The sequence below is a fragment of the Photinus pyralis genome, unplaced genomic scaffold (assembly GCF_008802855.1).
Source record: "Photinus pyralis isolate 1611_PpyrPB1 unplaced genomic scaffold, Ppyr1.3 Ppyr1.4_LG1, whole genome shotgun sequence".
Lineage (NCBI taxonomy): Eukaryota > Metazoa > Arthropoda > Insecta > Coleoptera > Lampyridae > Photinus > Photinus pyralis.
The window spans coordinates 33,856,880-33,872,936 of NW_022170249.1; the positions used below are offsets into that span (position 1 = coordinate 33,856,880).

The following is a 16,057-nucleotide window of genomic DNA, read 5'->3' on the forward strand; positions in this document are numbered from 1 at the left end:
TCATTAATTATTACGGTCGCTTTATTAATAACCTAAGTACAGTTGTACATTCCTTAAATAAGTTATTACGACAGGACGAACTTTGGAATTGGGATAACAATTGCGAAAAAGCTTTTAAAACAGTGAAGCGGGAAATGATGACAGATAGAGTGCTAACTCATTATGATCCTAAATTGCCGTTAGTACTGGCTACAGATAGCAGTTCTGTAGGCGTTGGTGCAGTACTATCTCACATTTTACAGGATGGAACTGAAAAACCCATTCAATTTGCTTCACAAACGTTATCAGACACACAAAAGCGTTACTCCCAAGTTGACAGAGAAGCTTATTCAATTATATTTGGGGTAAAGAAATTTTATCAATACTTGTATGGGGCCAAATTTACTTTAATCACAGATTGTAAAGCGTTAACTCAAATTTTTCACCCACATAAGAATTTACCTGTTTTCTCTGCCGCTCGAATGCAACACTATGCGATTTACTTGCAAGCATTCAATTACACAATTAAATATAAAAACACTAAGACACATAGTAATGCAGACGCAATGTCGAGATTACTATCAAACAGTGATCTGAAACCTACAAACCTGTTCGATGAATCTGATATATTTAATATAAATCAAATCAATGTGTTACCTCTTACAGTTGAAAGGTTAGCACAGCATACACAAAAAGATCACGAAACTCACAAACTTCTAAGAGCATTAACATCAGGAAATTTCATTCCACAGGAAGATAGGTTTAACATCGAACAAAACGAATTTTCTCTACAAGAAGGCTGTATAATGCGTGGTGCGCGCGTGTTGATACCACATACTTTGAGGAAATATATCCTTGACGAACTACATGTTGGTCATTTTGGTATAAACAAAATGAAATCACTAGCTCGTAGCTATTGTTGGTGGCCGGGGATAGACCAAGACATAGCGCATATTACAAAAAATTGCTCTAGTTGTAATAAAATCAGGAATGATCCTCCAAAGTCTTATCACCATTGGTTACCTTGTACCGAACCATTTCAGAGAGTACACTGCGATTTTGCCGGTCCTTTTCAAGGACAATATTTCTTCATTTTTGTGGACGCTTATTCAAAATGGCCTGAAATCCATACAATGAGAAATATCACAGCAAAATCTACAATTCAAATTTGCATGTCTATATTCTCACGTTTTGGATTGCCTGATTATCTTGTTAGCGATAATGGCAGCCAACTAAAGTCGAGCGAGTTTGAACACTTTTTAGCATCACAAGGTATCATACATAAATATACTGCACCTTACCATCCCGCGACCAATGGTCAAGCTGAACGTTACGTTCAGATACTGAAAAAATAATCTAACAATCACTGATAAAGTAAACACAATGCTAATGCAATATAGGAAAATGCCGCATGCCTCCACTGGGAAGTCTCCAGCGTTATTATTCTTAAATCGTGAAATTAAAACAAAAATTGATAGGATTCTACCAAAAACCAGTTACGTACTATCCAAACAAGAAGTTACAGATAATCAGAGCAGGGTGCTTGATGTGGGAGTTAGAGTTGCAGCCAGAAACTATAACGGTGATAAGTGGATATTTGGTCGTGTTGGAAATGTCTTGGGAAAACTTCATTATTTAATCAGATTAGATAACGGTAAATTTATAAAAAGACACATTGATCAAGTAAGGGTTATTGGGGAGAATATTCAAAAAGAGGAACACGATGACAGTATTCCTTTTCCACCGATCGCAAGCCAGCAAAACTTAAGTGCACCAAAAGAGCATTCTGCCATGGGAAACTCTGGGGATGATTCAGTGAGTATTTTACCACCAGGGAACAACTCCAAACAAACCGAAGTTAAGGTAGCTCGTCCAGAAAACCTTACGATTCCAGACATTAGACGCTCAAATAGGATTAGAAAACCTGTTGAGCGATTAGATTTGTGATTTTTTTTGTTTTTTGTTTTCCATTTTGATGTACAAGACTATGAAAACAATGTAACTTTATGTAGTGATTGTTTCACTGTACCATGTTTTTGTATTTTTTTTAAGTATAAAGGGGGTGTTGGGTATGGCAACACTGCATAGTTTTTCTAGGGAGGACACTACCTGTATGTTACGAATGATAATTAGGGGAGAGTGGGTTAAGATGGCGCAGTTGGTAAGATGACGCACCTCATAACTGCCTCATTTAATAGTTTAAATTTCGAATTGCGCGGGAAATTTCATTGCTTACGTAACCAGGACTGTCAGTGCAAAGTTTCAACCGAATCCTACTACCGCTTAGTGTTAAACATGACGCCAACGTGATAGTGTGTTGATTGTTATTGTAGTGTTCAAGAAGTTTGTTTCCAAAAAGTAGCTTTGTTAACATTGTCAGAACTAGGGGATGGTAGGGTGAATCGCCCAGTTAGCCGGCCACCACCCGTTCTCGGCCACTTTAGGAGAATTAGGGAATAAATTAGTACAAACTTTTGTTTCGATCCGCGATTTTTACAGATCCTACTCAACACTCCTTTCCCCACCACTTTACGGATCACGCCATTTTTTTAAGCACATGTCACCATAAAAAATGGCAGTTAAAAGTTGGCTCTTGTGAAACGTGCGTGCCTGCGGCTGTTTACTGCAGATTTGCTAGGGTCCATCTCATAAGGGAATAGTGATTATTTTGTGTAATACTGATTATAAAGGTAAGTGTTATTAAATTTTAGATAAATAATATGTCGATGTACTATTATATTTAAGAAAATAATGATAATTCATAAGTACTAATTATTTTATGGGGTGGCCGGTAAACTGGCTTAACCAAAACGCTCAATCCACTTCTCGGCCAGGGTGGCCGAGAACAGGTCGTAGAGCATGATATTGTTTATCTTTTTTTGTCTTACTGGTTCATAATAATTCGTATCCTTTTCTCTGGCATACTTAGGACAGTTAGTACCACAAAATAGCCAGTTTTCGGCCGGACTATCTAAAAAAGCGCGGGAAATAAAAATGTTTAAAAGAGCGGCCGAGAAAAGGTATCTTGGCCTTTTTTCGGCCATTACCTTTAACTTATATTGGTTTTATGTGCTTTTTACCTGATTTCGTGTTAACCCCATTTTCTCGTCATCTAAGATTTCCTGAACCTATAAAAAAAGGTTCAGAAAATAAAAAAAAAGAGAAATTGCCAAGTGCTATCCGTCCAACGCTTGGCGAAAACATATTGAAAAGCAAGAGAAAGGAAGACTAAATAAACAGGAAGCTCAGCAGAAGAAAAAAGATGAAAGACTGGAAAAACAGAATTAAAAAAATGCAAAAAAAGATATAAAACAGTCAAAAAAAAATGCAGCAAAGAAATTAAAATTGATGTGTTCTCTTTGCGAAGATGAATTGGTAAGTGACACAGAAGATGATTCTTTAAAAAACCTGGGATGCGATGCATGCCTGTAACGAGTGGTTTGATTTCGCGCCAAATTTCATTAAAAATTTCGAATTTCTTGTCATGATAGTGCAGGTCACCCTGTATATTTCATTATTTGTTCCGGTTAGAAATTTTGTGTTTGGGCATTTCGGTTCGCTCAAGACTATGGTCCGATAGATTTAATTTCGCTCAGATTTAATTTCGTCGTGGGAAGAGTGCAAAGCTGATTGACGTCATCATGAGTAATGCGAGGTTTTTGTCGTTTATTTATCAACTTTGGCGCCGACTGGACCGAGAATAGGAGCGGATGTAGCACCGAGCCGTCAGGAGATAAGGCCTTTCCACGTCGTCAGCAGAAAACCGTGAGATCAGTTTTGAGTCAGCAGTTCTTTGAGGTTAATGACGAAGTTAGAGTGGGTTAAGTTTTCTTTATCTGAACCAATGGGAGAATTTCTAGCGGGAGCCATTTTTGTTTTATGGTAATTTGGGTGTGGTTTTTTCATTTCAATTCTGAAGAAGGGGATCGTTTTTTGGGAGACTCGCGGTTAGTACTTCAAGCGGTCAACACGTACCTTGAGCGAAAGTTTTGGTACACTTGGCGGTTTGAGCCACCGGCTTATTTCGGTTGCTCCCAGTTGCGTGCTTTTTGCACCCGTTTCGAAGTGTTATTTTCTTTGCGCGTTGATTTTTTGGCGAAGAAGACCCGGTTCCAATCAGGTGATATTTTGGCGAACCCTTGAGCTTCACCCCAGGTTACTTTGGATGCAGTGAATCGCGTTAGGATACGTTGTGATTTCTCGAGGATATATAATTCAAGTGCTGCCCTAGTCCTCAAGGCGCAGAATTTCGGGATCCGCCCCAGGTGGAATTTCCTAATAGTGCCGTAAGGTCATTTGTCGAAGGAGCGCTGCGTTTCGGAGAGATATTTGCCCCAAGAAGAGCTGGTGAAATAATACTTTGAACCATCACAGTTTCCCGTCGGATAGTGATCATAAAAGTTTGTGTTCTGCCGTACCGCTAACTCAAAAATCTGTATTCCGCAGGCGGTCAAAGCTAATAAACTAATAAAATAAAATTAAATACACTGTGCTGTGTAGAAACTTTGGCAACTAGCCGTCTCCCACTCGCCACGCGAAGGATTTCCTGGACTAAGTTTCCGTTCAAACACTAAACTTTGCTTTCGTTCCGAGGAAGGATAGGCACCGTGGATTTTTGTTTCCGTGTGTTAAATTCAAGCCACCCCCTAGGAAGTCACAGAGACCTAAGTGTCAGGTTTCATCACATCCACCCTGTACCAGAGGAAAGAGCAGTTCACAAGATCGGCTGTACAAATGTTGTAAAGGTTAGTCTAATTAAATTTGTAACATTCTGTAAAATTCCACTTTTTGGTAATTAAGCTATAGTAAAAAAATTTTTTGATTTGATTGTTTATTAAAGTCCAATGAACGATTACCAAAGAGTAGGATAAATTTTTGTGTTTATTTAAATAAGTCCCAGCCCACGCTGGATTAAAAACCGATTACCTGTTGTTGCAATTTTCAAACTGTAGAGGATGGCCACCCCTTGAGTAAATTAGTTTCACCTGTTAGGATTTTTTAGTTAGTAGTTGTCATTGTTAAGCTAGTGTTTTTACAAGGAGAAGAGAAGAACTGCTAGATCCCTGTAAATTGATTGTATCGCTAATCTCATTTCAATATATTATCTATTTGGTTTCAATGTGCCTGTCTTTAAAGAAGAACGAGAGGAAGGAAAGGGAGGAGTAGGAGTTGAGGCAGGAGACTGGTAGGCGGCAGGTTAAGGTTTGTTACGCAGTTTCAAAAGAGTTAAAAGCCCACCGATTTGAGTTAGCCGGAGCATTTATTTTTATCGATTAACCAGCCTAAGAAGAAGACGGTTTGCCTTGCCGGGCGGAACCGATGGTAATTTTCAAGTCCAGAAGGAACCCCCGTAGCATGCCCTAAGTGGTTTCATTTAGCTTGTACTGAGTTATCTAATTTATCATACAATGAAGCTTCAACTAGAGATTTCTTGTGTAGTTCCTGCAAATAAGTTTTAATGAGTACAAATTATTTACTCCTCTTTTTAAGGATATCTATTTATGTTTATTTTTAAGGTTTTTTTATTAGTTACTTATATTAAAATAGGCAACTTGGAATATTTTTGTTTTATTTATCTACTTAAATATTTTGATTAGAATCTACTACTGACTGCAATAAAATTAATTTTTTTGATTATCTGTACCTAGGCACCCATTTTCCATTCATTTCTCCTTTTATTTTAATGCTTAAACAACACGGCCGAAAAATGGGATTTATCGGCCACCCATGCCGAGAACTGGCATAGTCTTGGCCGAGAAAATAATCAAGTGACCGAGAACTGGCAATAAGGACATTTTTTAGGATTTTATTAACAAAAAAAAACTTAAATAGATTTGACATTTTTGAATGATTAAATTTAATTAAGTAAACTACGTGCTATCCAATAAAATAATCAAAATTGGATTTCAATCATTCTGCAATTTTTAAACGTCGGTTTAAGGTGAAAATTCAGTTAAGTGGCCGAGAACTGGGCGATTCACCCTATGTACTTGAATTGCATGTTATGTTTGTTAATTTAAGTAGTTGCGGCACTCATAAACATTAGAAGAATTTGCTAAATAATTTTTTTTGTCATGGCTACGCATTGGCAAAGATGACGCGTTTCATATTGGTAAAGATGACGCACAGTGGACCGTTGCGTTATCTTTGCCAGCAATTCTTTTTACCGAACTTACAACAATTGCTTTCGTCCTAGATGGGAAAGTACCAGAGAAAAACGGAAAGGAGGAACTTCAGCCAAGCTTCCCTTGACTCTGCGCTTGATGCTATAGAGAAAGGTCGTAAAATCCGGGCAGTTGCTCGAGATTTTGGAATACATGAGGCAACTTTGCGACGTCATTTGGGAATTAAAAGAAAAATTAAGGACAGGAAATCTGAGACACTAGGGCGCGCTCCAATTTTCTCTAAAGAACAAGAACGGGAAATTGCCGAACAAGTAAAATCTCTCGCAAGGTTATTCTTTGGAATAACGCCCACTGAGTTACGACAGGTGGCTTACAAATATGCCGAAATAAATCATATCAAGCATCGTTTTAATAAGGAAACAGCGATGGCAGGGCCAGACTGGTTTAGAAGTTTTCTTAAGAGGAATTCTGTTATTTCTCTGAGAAAACCGGAAGGGACCAGTGTAAGTAGGGTGTCTGCCTTTAACAAACTGGAGGTTGATAGATTTTTTGATAATCTAGAACAAGTATTAACAAAAAACAAATTTGGCCCGGATCGGATATATAATGTAGACGAAACAGGGGTGTCTACAACACCAAAAGAAGTCGGTAAAAGGCTGGCACCAACTGGTGTGAAACAGTTTGGTACTATTTGTTCCTGGGAACGTGGGAAAAACATTACCGTGATCTGCGCTGTCAGTGCCACAGGAAACTTTGTGCCCCCCTTATTTATTTTTCCTCGACTGAGGATGAGTCCTCATCTCCAAAAAAATGGACCTTCTGGTTCTATTTATACGTGCACAAAAAATGGATGGAGCAACGAACAAGTTTTTGTAATGTGGCTGAAACATTTTCAAGCAAAGGTATCTTCTACTGTTGATAATCCAGTATTGCTTGTATTTTGTATTGGATAATCATTCCAGCCACATTTCATTGCCCATTTATGAATTCTGTAAGAGTCATGGAATAATTATGGTTAGCATTCCGCCCCATACATCACATAAGTTGCAACCCCTCGACCTTACTTTCTTTGGACCACTTAAAAACGCATACAGCAGACAATGTAACCTATTTTTGAAGAGAAAAATTTCTAACCCACAAGAAGGAAACACATTAACTCCTTATGATGTAGCCGAAATTTTTAAAGTGGCATATGAGCAAGTGGCAAATGTGGAAAAAGGAGTTTCAGGTTTTGCCGCCGCTGGAATATATCCACTTAATTCTGAAAAATTTTCAGAAGAAGATTTTGCACCAGCCGATAGCTTTATGAGTGAACAACCTTTAAAGGAAATTCAATTGCATCAATCACCATCATCTAAACATCTACCTCAAGAACTATCTCCACAACCATCTACAAGCACACAATCAGTGCCTTTGCTACCATCAACAAGCAAACAACCAGTACCGTCAGCAACAGAGCTTTATTTTATACCGGAACAAATTCCAATTTCAACACTTTTACCTGTACCCAAAGCACAGGCCAAGAAAATTGAGAAGAATGTACGTAAAAAGCAGCATTCAGAAGTCTTAACTAGCACCCCTTTCAAACAGAATTTGGAGGAAAAAGAAAATAAACGAAACCGAAAAGCCATGGCAGTAGCAGGGAAAATAAATGCAACCGTGAAAACAAAGAAGAAAGGCAAAGTTGTGAGAAAAGTTTACAAGGAATCTGACTCTGACAGTGAAATAAGTGTCGACGAAAAAGAAATATGTGACGACGATGAACTGGACGATATTAGCAATGCTTCTGAATACGACCAATGTATTATTTGTGGAGACACTGGAACAAAAAATGAAATGTGGTATAGGTGCACTATTTGCGGTTATTGGGCACACAGTGAGTGCAGCGGTGTTGACTCTCCTAAAGGTTTTGTATGTGACTTATGCCAAAATTGAGTGTTTTGTTTTTACTGTGTTTAATGGCATTATTACTTGAATTTAGCTTTTACTTTGTAAAATGAAGGTTTTAGTTGTTTTGTTTTATTTTAATTTTATATAATATATTTTTATTTGAGTCAATTTGTTAGCCTTTATCACCATAGTGCATTTTAATAAGTGCGTCAACTTACCCAAACCCCAAGGAAAAGACGACGCAATGCAATTTTTTCAGAATGTTATGCCTACCAGGTTTTTATGAGACTAAAAAAAATAATGTGGGTATATAATAATTACCAACACTGCCATATAGTTATTTAACGGATTTGGCATTGTTCGTGCAATAAATAAAAAAACAGTAAGCGATTCCTGTTAGGTGCGTCATCTTCAACCACTCTCCCCTACACGTTTATGTGGGCACTTCGTTTTACTTAATTCACCTATTACATCTACAATTACAACAATTGGTCAACGAGTTAGCGATGGTACTAGGATTCGTCACTGCTTGTCATTACTCATCGGATAATTCCTGTCACAATTTTGACGCTCAACATGCATGAACCCTCTCGATTTCTTCTACTGGGGTCACCTGGATTCCATTTATGCATGTGGACCGTTTCCGAACACTGCTGCTTTGGAAGATGCCATCCGTGAATGTTCTGCGGGTATCACTCATACCCAACTCATGTCTGTGACTGCAGAATTTGAAAACCGATTGCATTACACGATTCCTACTGGCGGGGACTTATTTGAACACTTAGATACTATAACGGCAGATGCGACGCAATTTCTTTTCTTAGACTGCTCTGTTCTTTTTTTTTGTGTTACCGAAGGCTGTTTCTTCTTTAATGTAACCGAAGGATGTATTTCATTCTTTCGTTATGTTTCCTTCCCACATAACACACTATATTTTCAAAATGTTGTCAGGCCATTTTTGGTCAAATATTTGTAAATTAAATTTCCTATAAACATTTCTTATATGTTGTAACGCAAATATTGCAACAACATGGGTGAATAAACCTTGTCAGAATATATAAAAATGTTACTAGAATGTTGTTAAATATTTTGGTTACAATATGTTCTAAATATTGTGTTCTAAATCTTAGTACAATATTTTATCCATAACTTTTAAAAATTTCATTCATATGCGCATGCGTGTAACGCCGACGCGTAATTATTTTATTAATTATACGTAGGCGCTGTTACTGTTAGTGCAATAACCTTTACGTGATTTTGTTTGTGTATCCATTTATTCCTTTTAACCGAATAACATATTCTGTACCTACGTGTGTATTTTGTAAGTATACATTTTCTACTCCCGTTACTTTGTAATTTCAAGTAAGAGTATGTCACATTTACTTTTCATTGAATTTGCTTCGCTTGGAAATCTAACCAAACTTTAATTTAAAATTGCTACACGTTACAAGATTGTGTAGTATCAACAAAAACGAATACCTACCTACTTGTTTTACCTACTTTTAAATGAAAATAACATTATATTGAATTATTTATTTTTACAATCATATCGTAGTATCATGCCAAAAAATAAGCAATCCAAAAGGCATATAAATCGAAATTTAGAAAAGCAAGTTAAAGCTGAAATGGTAAAAGTAAATCAGTCGGTTTCCAATCTTCATCATCCATCTACTTCAACTGCTTCGTTAGTTGTACGTGGGGCTATCTGCCAATCAAATTGGAATGATCATAATCTTATAAATGACGAGCTTGATGAAGACGGTGGATCGTACGAAGTAGATAATTCCGAATCTAGTAGTGACGATCAAGGTAAGTTTTATTTTCCATTTGATTGTAAACTAGTTGTATGGTATTCATTTTTTAGAATTTGTGGAAAGTTTTAATTTCAATGACGATCCATTTGAGACGTCAACAAATGAAACTTTAAACTTAATGGATAAATTGAGCCTTTGGGCTGTTGAAGAAAATATAGCTCACAATAAATTAAAAAAACTTTTGGAAATTCTTAGGAGTGAAAAGAATTTAAATGCTTTTGGGAACCTTCCAAAAGACCCACGAACTTTGTTGAGCACACCTAGGAAGACTATTGTGAGAACATTAGGTGGTGGACATTTTTATTATTTTGGTATTTCAAATTCAATAAATAACTTTTTAAATCAAGTGAACTATGTAGTGCCAGTCGGCTCTGTTTTTGAAATAATTGTCAATGTTGACGGTTTACCTTTAACAACTAGCTCAAATAGTGCACTTTGGCCGATTTTGATAAAAATGGATTCTATCAAATATCTTAAAAATTATGTTATCATGGTCGGTGTATTCCACGGGAATTCGAAACCAGATTCAGCAAATGAATTTTTAAGGGATTTTATTGAGGACTCCACGAACTTAATAACTAATGGTATTTTTCTTGGAAACAATTCTTATAACTTTAGAGTTAAAATGCTTGTGTGTGATGCACCCGCCAAGTCTTTTGTTTTAAATGTGAAAGGGCACACAGCAGAAAATGGCTGCACTAAGTGTTACCAAGGAGGTAAAAGGATTAATAATGTCATGTGCTTTCCATGGATGGAGCAGGCAACATTACGAACTGATGCTGAATTTAGAGAGCAATATGACAACAATCATCATCAAGGAACTACATTATTAACGGAATTGCCCAAGTTTGATATAATTAAAGATGTACCTTTGGACTATATGCATTTAGTCTGTTTGGGTATAATGAAGAGATTGTTAACACACAAACGTTTTGGGTGGATTTCAGGAAATTATTTACACAAACTTTCTTTACAGCAACAAAATGAAATATCAAATAATCTTATTTACTGTAAAAAATTTATAGTGTGTGAATTTTCCAATAGGAAATGTCGATCATTACATTATTGTGCGCGATTTAAAGCAGTTGAATTTAGACTCTTACTACTTTACTCTGGACCCATAATGTTTAAAAAATATATTAAGCAGGATCACTATTGTCATTTTTTGCACTTCCATGTTGCAATGCGTATATTAAATAATGATGAATATTGCCAAAATAAATATCTTTTAGATTATGCTCAAAACCTTCTTAATGGTTTTGTGAAGGATAGTGAAAGAATTTATGGGCCAGATTTCATTTCTTTCAATGTACATAACCTTCTGCATTTAGTACAAGATGTTGTACGATTTGGTGCAGTCCACAATTTTTCAGCATTTGACTTTGAAAATCACATGCGGTTGGTTAAAAAAATGGTACGGAAACATGATAAGCCCCTACAGCAAGTAGTTAATAGAATGTCTGAACAAATTTCCTGCAAAATGCTTAAAAATAACTATGATTTAAACCAACCAACATTTTTGCAAGAACATTCCAAAGGTCCTTTACTAAACAATTGTTGTTCACGTCAATACATGATTTTGAAGTTCAAGGGTTACACATTCAAATTGAACTCAACTGATTGCTATGCTATATTGAATGATAATAAAATAATAAAAATTCACAACTTTGTAACTGTTGACAATTTAAATTATGCAGTTGTTCAATATTTGCAAAAAGTTGGTCTATTATTTAATTCACCATGTGAATCTGAGTTAGTAGGCATTTGTTGTATAACGATCAGTAATGTATATGATTTAAAAATATGTAATATCAATGAAATAAAAAGTAAAGTAATGATTTTACCAAAGAAAAACAATGAATATGTGGCATACTCTTTATTACACTAACTGTAAGGTTTTATTAAAAAATCAAAAATTTTCTGGGATTTTATTTTCTTTTGATTGTGTATTTTCAGCCTGTGAGTTAAAAAAATGTGGTGCGTGGTGTTTTTCCTGGATGATGACACTTACGAAGTGATTCCGAACATATGGGTTTGTAGTGAGAGTAAAGAACTTACTTATTTTCCGAACGTTGAGGGTTTTAAACTATACGAAATAATTAAAAATCGTACAATACCTGCTAAAGAATGGCCGATATATAAAATCAACGTTTTAGCTGAATACGGTAGTAGCTTAGTGCCCGATAGTACATAATTAAACTTTTCCTTTTAGCTGATTTCCACTATGCACAGGTTCAATGCGAAGAGGCGCGATGTGGAAATGTTATATCCAATAATGATGAATCCAACTCTCAACAAATAAATGCCGGAAAAGGGCAAAGGGTGCGCAAACCCAACATCAAATTATCCGAATATACAAGTTTGAACACAGATGATGAGGAACTTGGAATCTCAACAAGTTTTCGAAAAATAGGTGCGTAAATAGATGATTAAAGTATTAGGGTATTTAATTATTTCCTTTTAGACCATAAAAAGAGTGGAAGTCAAACCACGGGTGAGGAAAAGTTAATTTTATTTATTGTATCCTGAACATTAATTTTTAGCCGATTTAAAACAAAACCTCACCGAGCATGATGCTAGTTCGAGCAAGGATGATGGGGATGCTACATTGACCAGGTTTCCAAGAATTGGTAAATAAGTCAGTTATTTCAGCATTGAGGTATTTAATTGTTATCTTTTAGACTATAAAAGTGGCAACCTCGGTGGCAACAAACAAACAACAGGTGAGGAAAAATCTTATTTTTTTAATTATCGTAACACATTTCATTGCAGGAGTAGCTAAAGTAATAGCAATGTGCGATGACAATGAGAACAATATTATATTAAATAATATGGTAGAGGACATTTCGTACAATACAAGTATTATTCGATTATGAATTAGTTTTGTTTGTACATTTATGGTTTTAGAAATCGTGGATAATATTTCATTGATCGTGACGAAATTAGAAGAAATCACTCTGAAAAATGAAGGTAGGTGCAGTAAAATGTGGCTGGAACTAAATTTCCACAATTTAGAATTTCAACGAAGGATGTTTCGCCAGCAATTTATTATTCAAAACAAATTAGCTGATTTGGAATCGCTGATAGTCACCCTTGTAATGTCCTCGTTGTGAGGGAGTTGGATTTATTAGGAATTACTAATTATTTATTGCTATTACTTCTTATAACTAGGTGTTTACATTGTCGCTGTTAGACCAATAATTACCGACTGCACCTTCTACAAACTGTGCAACCCACTAACATTATTGGGGTCAGTACTGCTTGCACAATGTGCTTATTTATGCACTACACCTACCCCTTTTATAAAAAAAATGTCTTTTCGTTTGTTGATTTGATTACTATTAAATGAAGGGAGAAAGAAATTGTAAAAGAAAAGACATTTTACAAAAATCTATACAAAACTTAACTAAAAGAGAGACCGTAGTACCATTTTGGAAACACTCGCATATTAACTTTACAGTCAATGACATTGTTTATCTTATTTCTTTCCATTAAAAAAGTTCAGTCCTAATTACAGCACAGCACTCATATTAATCTTGTAATGTGAACAATATGAAGAAAAGTACGGGTTATTTATAACGTAACATTCTTTTGAGATCTTGCTCCACTGTCGTTTGGTGTCCTGCTTATTTTCTCCGCAATTTCAGGACCTGGATTCAGTTGGGTGTAGCCTGTTATACTACTGCAGCATTCTCAGGAGATTGTCATTTTGCGGTTGAGTGTTTATTGTTTGGTGGTCCACGACTCCCAATCGATCACATGCAAAAGAAAAAATTTTAGCAACATGCTTGAAATTATTACGAACTAAGAGATATCTAAAATAACCATTATCATACACTTAATTACCTAAAATGATTAAAGCATCTTACTTTACATTCCTATATTTATTATTATAGCTAGATTAGTGCGCACTATATTACCTATTCTAAATTGTTCCTGTCACTACTTATAAAATTTTCGAAGCCTATTTTTATGCACTTTGAAGTGTTTTCCGTTAGTGTCTATTAATGTACAATTTGGTTCACTCACTGACACTACACTGAAGGGTCCATTATAAACCGGATCAAACTGAGTCCTTGATTCGTTCGTTACTAATACTAAATCTCCAGTCCTTACATCTAACCTATTTGAATTAACATCATAACCTATTTTTCTAACTAATTTACCTTTTTGCAAATATTTATTGGCTCTATTATTTGCAATTTGGAGTCTATATTTGACTTCCTTCGCGTAAGAGTCAATATTATAAAGTGGATCTATATGTGCATCCAAAAAATCGTTCGGTAATGTTGGTTTTTTGGCAAAAACAAGTTCAAATGGACAATAATTGTGAACTGTGGATGGGGTTGTATTATAACAATAAGTAAAATATTTCAACCAATCATCCCAATCCACACTACAATCTTGAATATAACTTCTGAGATATTCGTTTATTACCCTATGATTTCGTTCCACGGTTCCAACTGTTTGGGGTCTGTATGACGTAGAGGTTTCGTGTTTGATGTTAAATAGTCTGTTTAATTCTGTCATAGTCTCGTTCACGTATTCAGTTCCCTTATCAGTACGAATTTCTTTTGTTGGTCCATAAATAAGGATAAAATTTTCGAATATTGTTCTCGCTAATGTTTTTGCTTCTTTATTTGGCATGGCTGCATTATAACGTATTTAGTCAACTCACACTCAAGAGTTACTGCATACACATTGCCGGAGGAGGTTTTTGGAAAAGGACCTATCGTGTCGATGATAACAATATCAAATGCTTTGAGAGGGCTGGGCGTAATACATAATGGCTCTACGTTTTTTGGTTTTGCCTTGTTAACTTGACATTCATGACATGCCTTAATAAATTTAACTACGTCTTTTCGCATACTATTCCAAAAGAAATAAGAACGTAATTTAGACAACATTCGCTTCTGACCACAGTGACCTCCTAAAATCGGATCTCTGTGAAATCGCGTTATTAAAGCTTGTTTTTCTGTTGCATCGAATACCTTTTGAATTGGCTTTGTCAGCACAATCTGCAAGTTGTGTAACGTATCATTTGCCACAATTTTAAAGTTCGACAGTGGGACATAATTAAAAATTTGACTGTTTAGCTCGAGCTGTAACTTATTTATCCCTTGTTCACCGGCTACTTTTTCAAGCCTGGAAATAACTTGCTCTAAAGCGAGTATTTCCGTAGTGATACAACTGTCAATATTAATATTAACACGCGCGCGTTTTTTATTATTATTCATTATAATCTGCATTTTAGGATACGGCGTATCCAGTTTAAAAATTAATTTTGGCAAATGCGATGCTTCAAAGTTTTCTATTACTTCGTATATTTTAGGAAAATTCTCGGTTAAATTTCCTTCCACGTTTTGTTCCGTGTTTTCACTGACTACAGTATTATTTTTCCGCAACCTCGACCTTGTCTGCACAGCAAGAATTTGAGTCTGAGAAGACTGTATTTCTTTTAATTGCTCTACATCTATTCGAGATAGCGCGTCGGCCACCACGTTGTCATTACCTTTGACGTATTCTATGTGAAAATCGAATTCCTCTAGATCTAATCTCATACGGGTTAGTTTTGAACTGGGATTTTTCATTGAAAACAAATAGACTAAAGGCTTATGATCCGACCTTATTGTAAATTTTCTACCATAAACGTAAGGTTGAAAATGTAATATTGCCCAATGTATTGCAGCTAATTCTTTTTCTATTGTGGATTTATTAAGTTCGCCTTTCGTAAATGCTCGCGAAGCGTATGCAATTGGCAAATCTATGCCATCCTTAACCTGACTCAACACTGCCCCACATGCAAATTTTGCAGCGTCGGTGGTTATTACAAACGGTTTATCAAATCTAGGATATTGCAAAATAGGTGGTTGCATTAACGCATTTTTTAAATTTTGAAATGAATTTTCGCAATCCGTAGTCCAATTGAAAATTGCATTTTTGCGTGTTAATTTATTTAAGCAATAGGTCAATGAAGCAAAGTTCTGAATAAATCGACGATAATAATTGCAAAATGCAACAAAGCGTTTTGTGGTATCAGGGTTTTGAGGTCTTGGGTAATTCTTAATTATGTCGAATTTTGATTTGTCTGGTAAAATTCCGCGATCGGTAATATGATGACCCAAATATGTAACATCTTTACGAAAAAATTGACATTTTTCGGGATTTAGTTTTAAACAAAATTTTCTACAAACTTCAAATACTGATTGTAAATTTTTTAGATGATGTTTTTCAGAGCATCCTATGACT

The 16,057-nt window shown here is 35.6% G+C and overlaps 1 protein-coding gene across 5 annotated transcripts; it reads left to right on the forward strand.

Moving 5' to 3' along the window:
• Positions 1 to 9,212: 9,212 nt before the first annotated feature.
• LOC116159528 lies at positions 9,213 to 14,161 on the forward strand. Of its 5 annotated transcripts, none has more exons than XR_004143002.1 (9): positions 9,213 to 9,315; positions 11,765 to 11,973; positions 12,021 to 12,221; positions 12,273 to 12,302; positions 12,352 to 12,438; positions 12,490 to 12,531; positions 12,581 to 12,670; positions 12,712 to 12,778; positions 12,824 to 12,938. XR_004143002.1 is itself a non-coding variant. In XM_031472523.1 (9 exons), the coding sequence occupies exons 2-9, from the start codon at positions 11,781 to 11,783 to the stop codon at positions 12,919 to 12,921; spliced, it is 801 nt and encodes a 266-aa protein (XP_031328383.1). In that variant the 5' UTR covers positions 9,213 to 9,315; positions 11,765 to 11,780; the 3' UTR covers positions 12,922 to 14,161. The 5 variants fall into 5 exon arrangements, 4 of the variants coding, with proteins under 4 accessions (XP_031328383.1, XP_031328380.1, XP_031328384.1 ...); XM_031472523.1 differs by having other exon boundaries at positions 12,581 to 12,667; positions 12,716 to 12,778; positions 12,824 to 14,161; XM_031472520.1 differs by having other exon boundaries at positions 12,581 to 12,667; positions 12,716 to 14,161.
• The last annotated feature ends 1,896 nt before the right edge of the window (positions 14,162 to 16,057 follow it).

Coding starts and splice junctions, on each gene's coding strand:
- LOC116159528 (XM_031472520.1), top strand. CDS start 11,781: ATGTGGTGCGTGGTGTTTTTCCTGGATGATGACACTTACGAAGTGATT. Junction 12,222..12,272: donor AACAAGTTTTCGAAAAATAG/GTGCGTAAATAG, acceptor ATTTCCTTTTAG/ACCATAAAAAGAGTGGAAGT. Junction 12,439..12,489: donor GACCAGGTTTCCAAGAATTG/GTAAATAAGTCA, acceptor GTTATCTTTTAG/ACTATAAAAGTGGCAACCTC.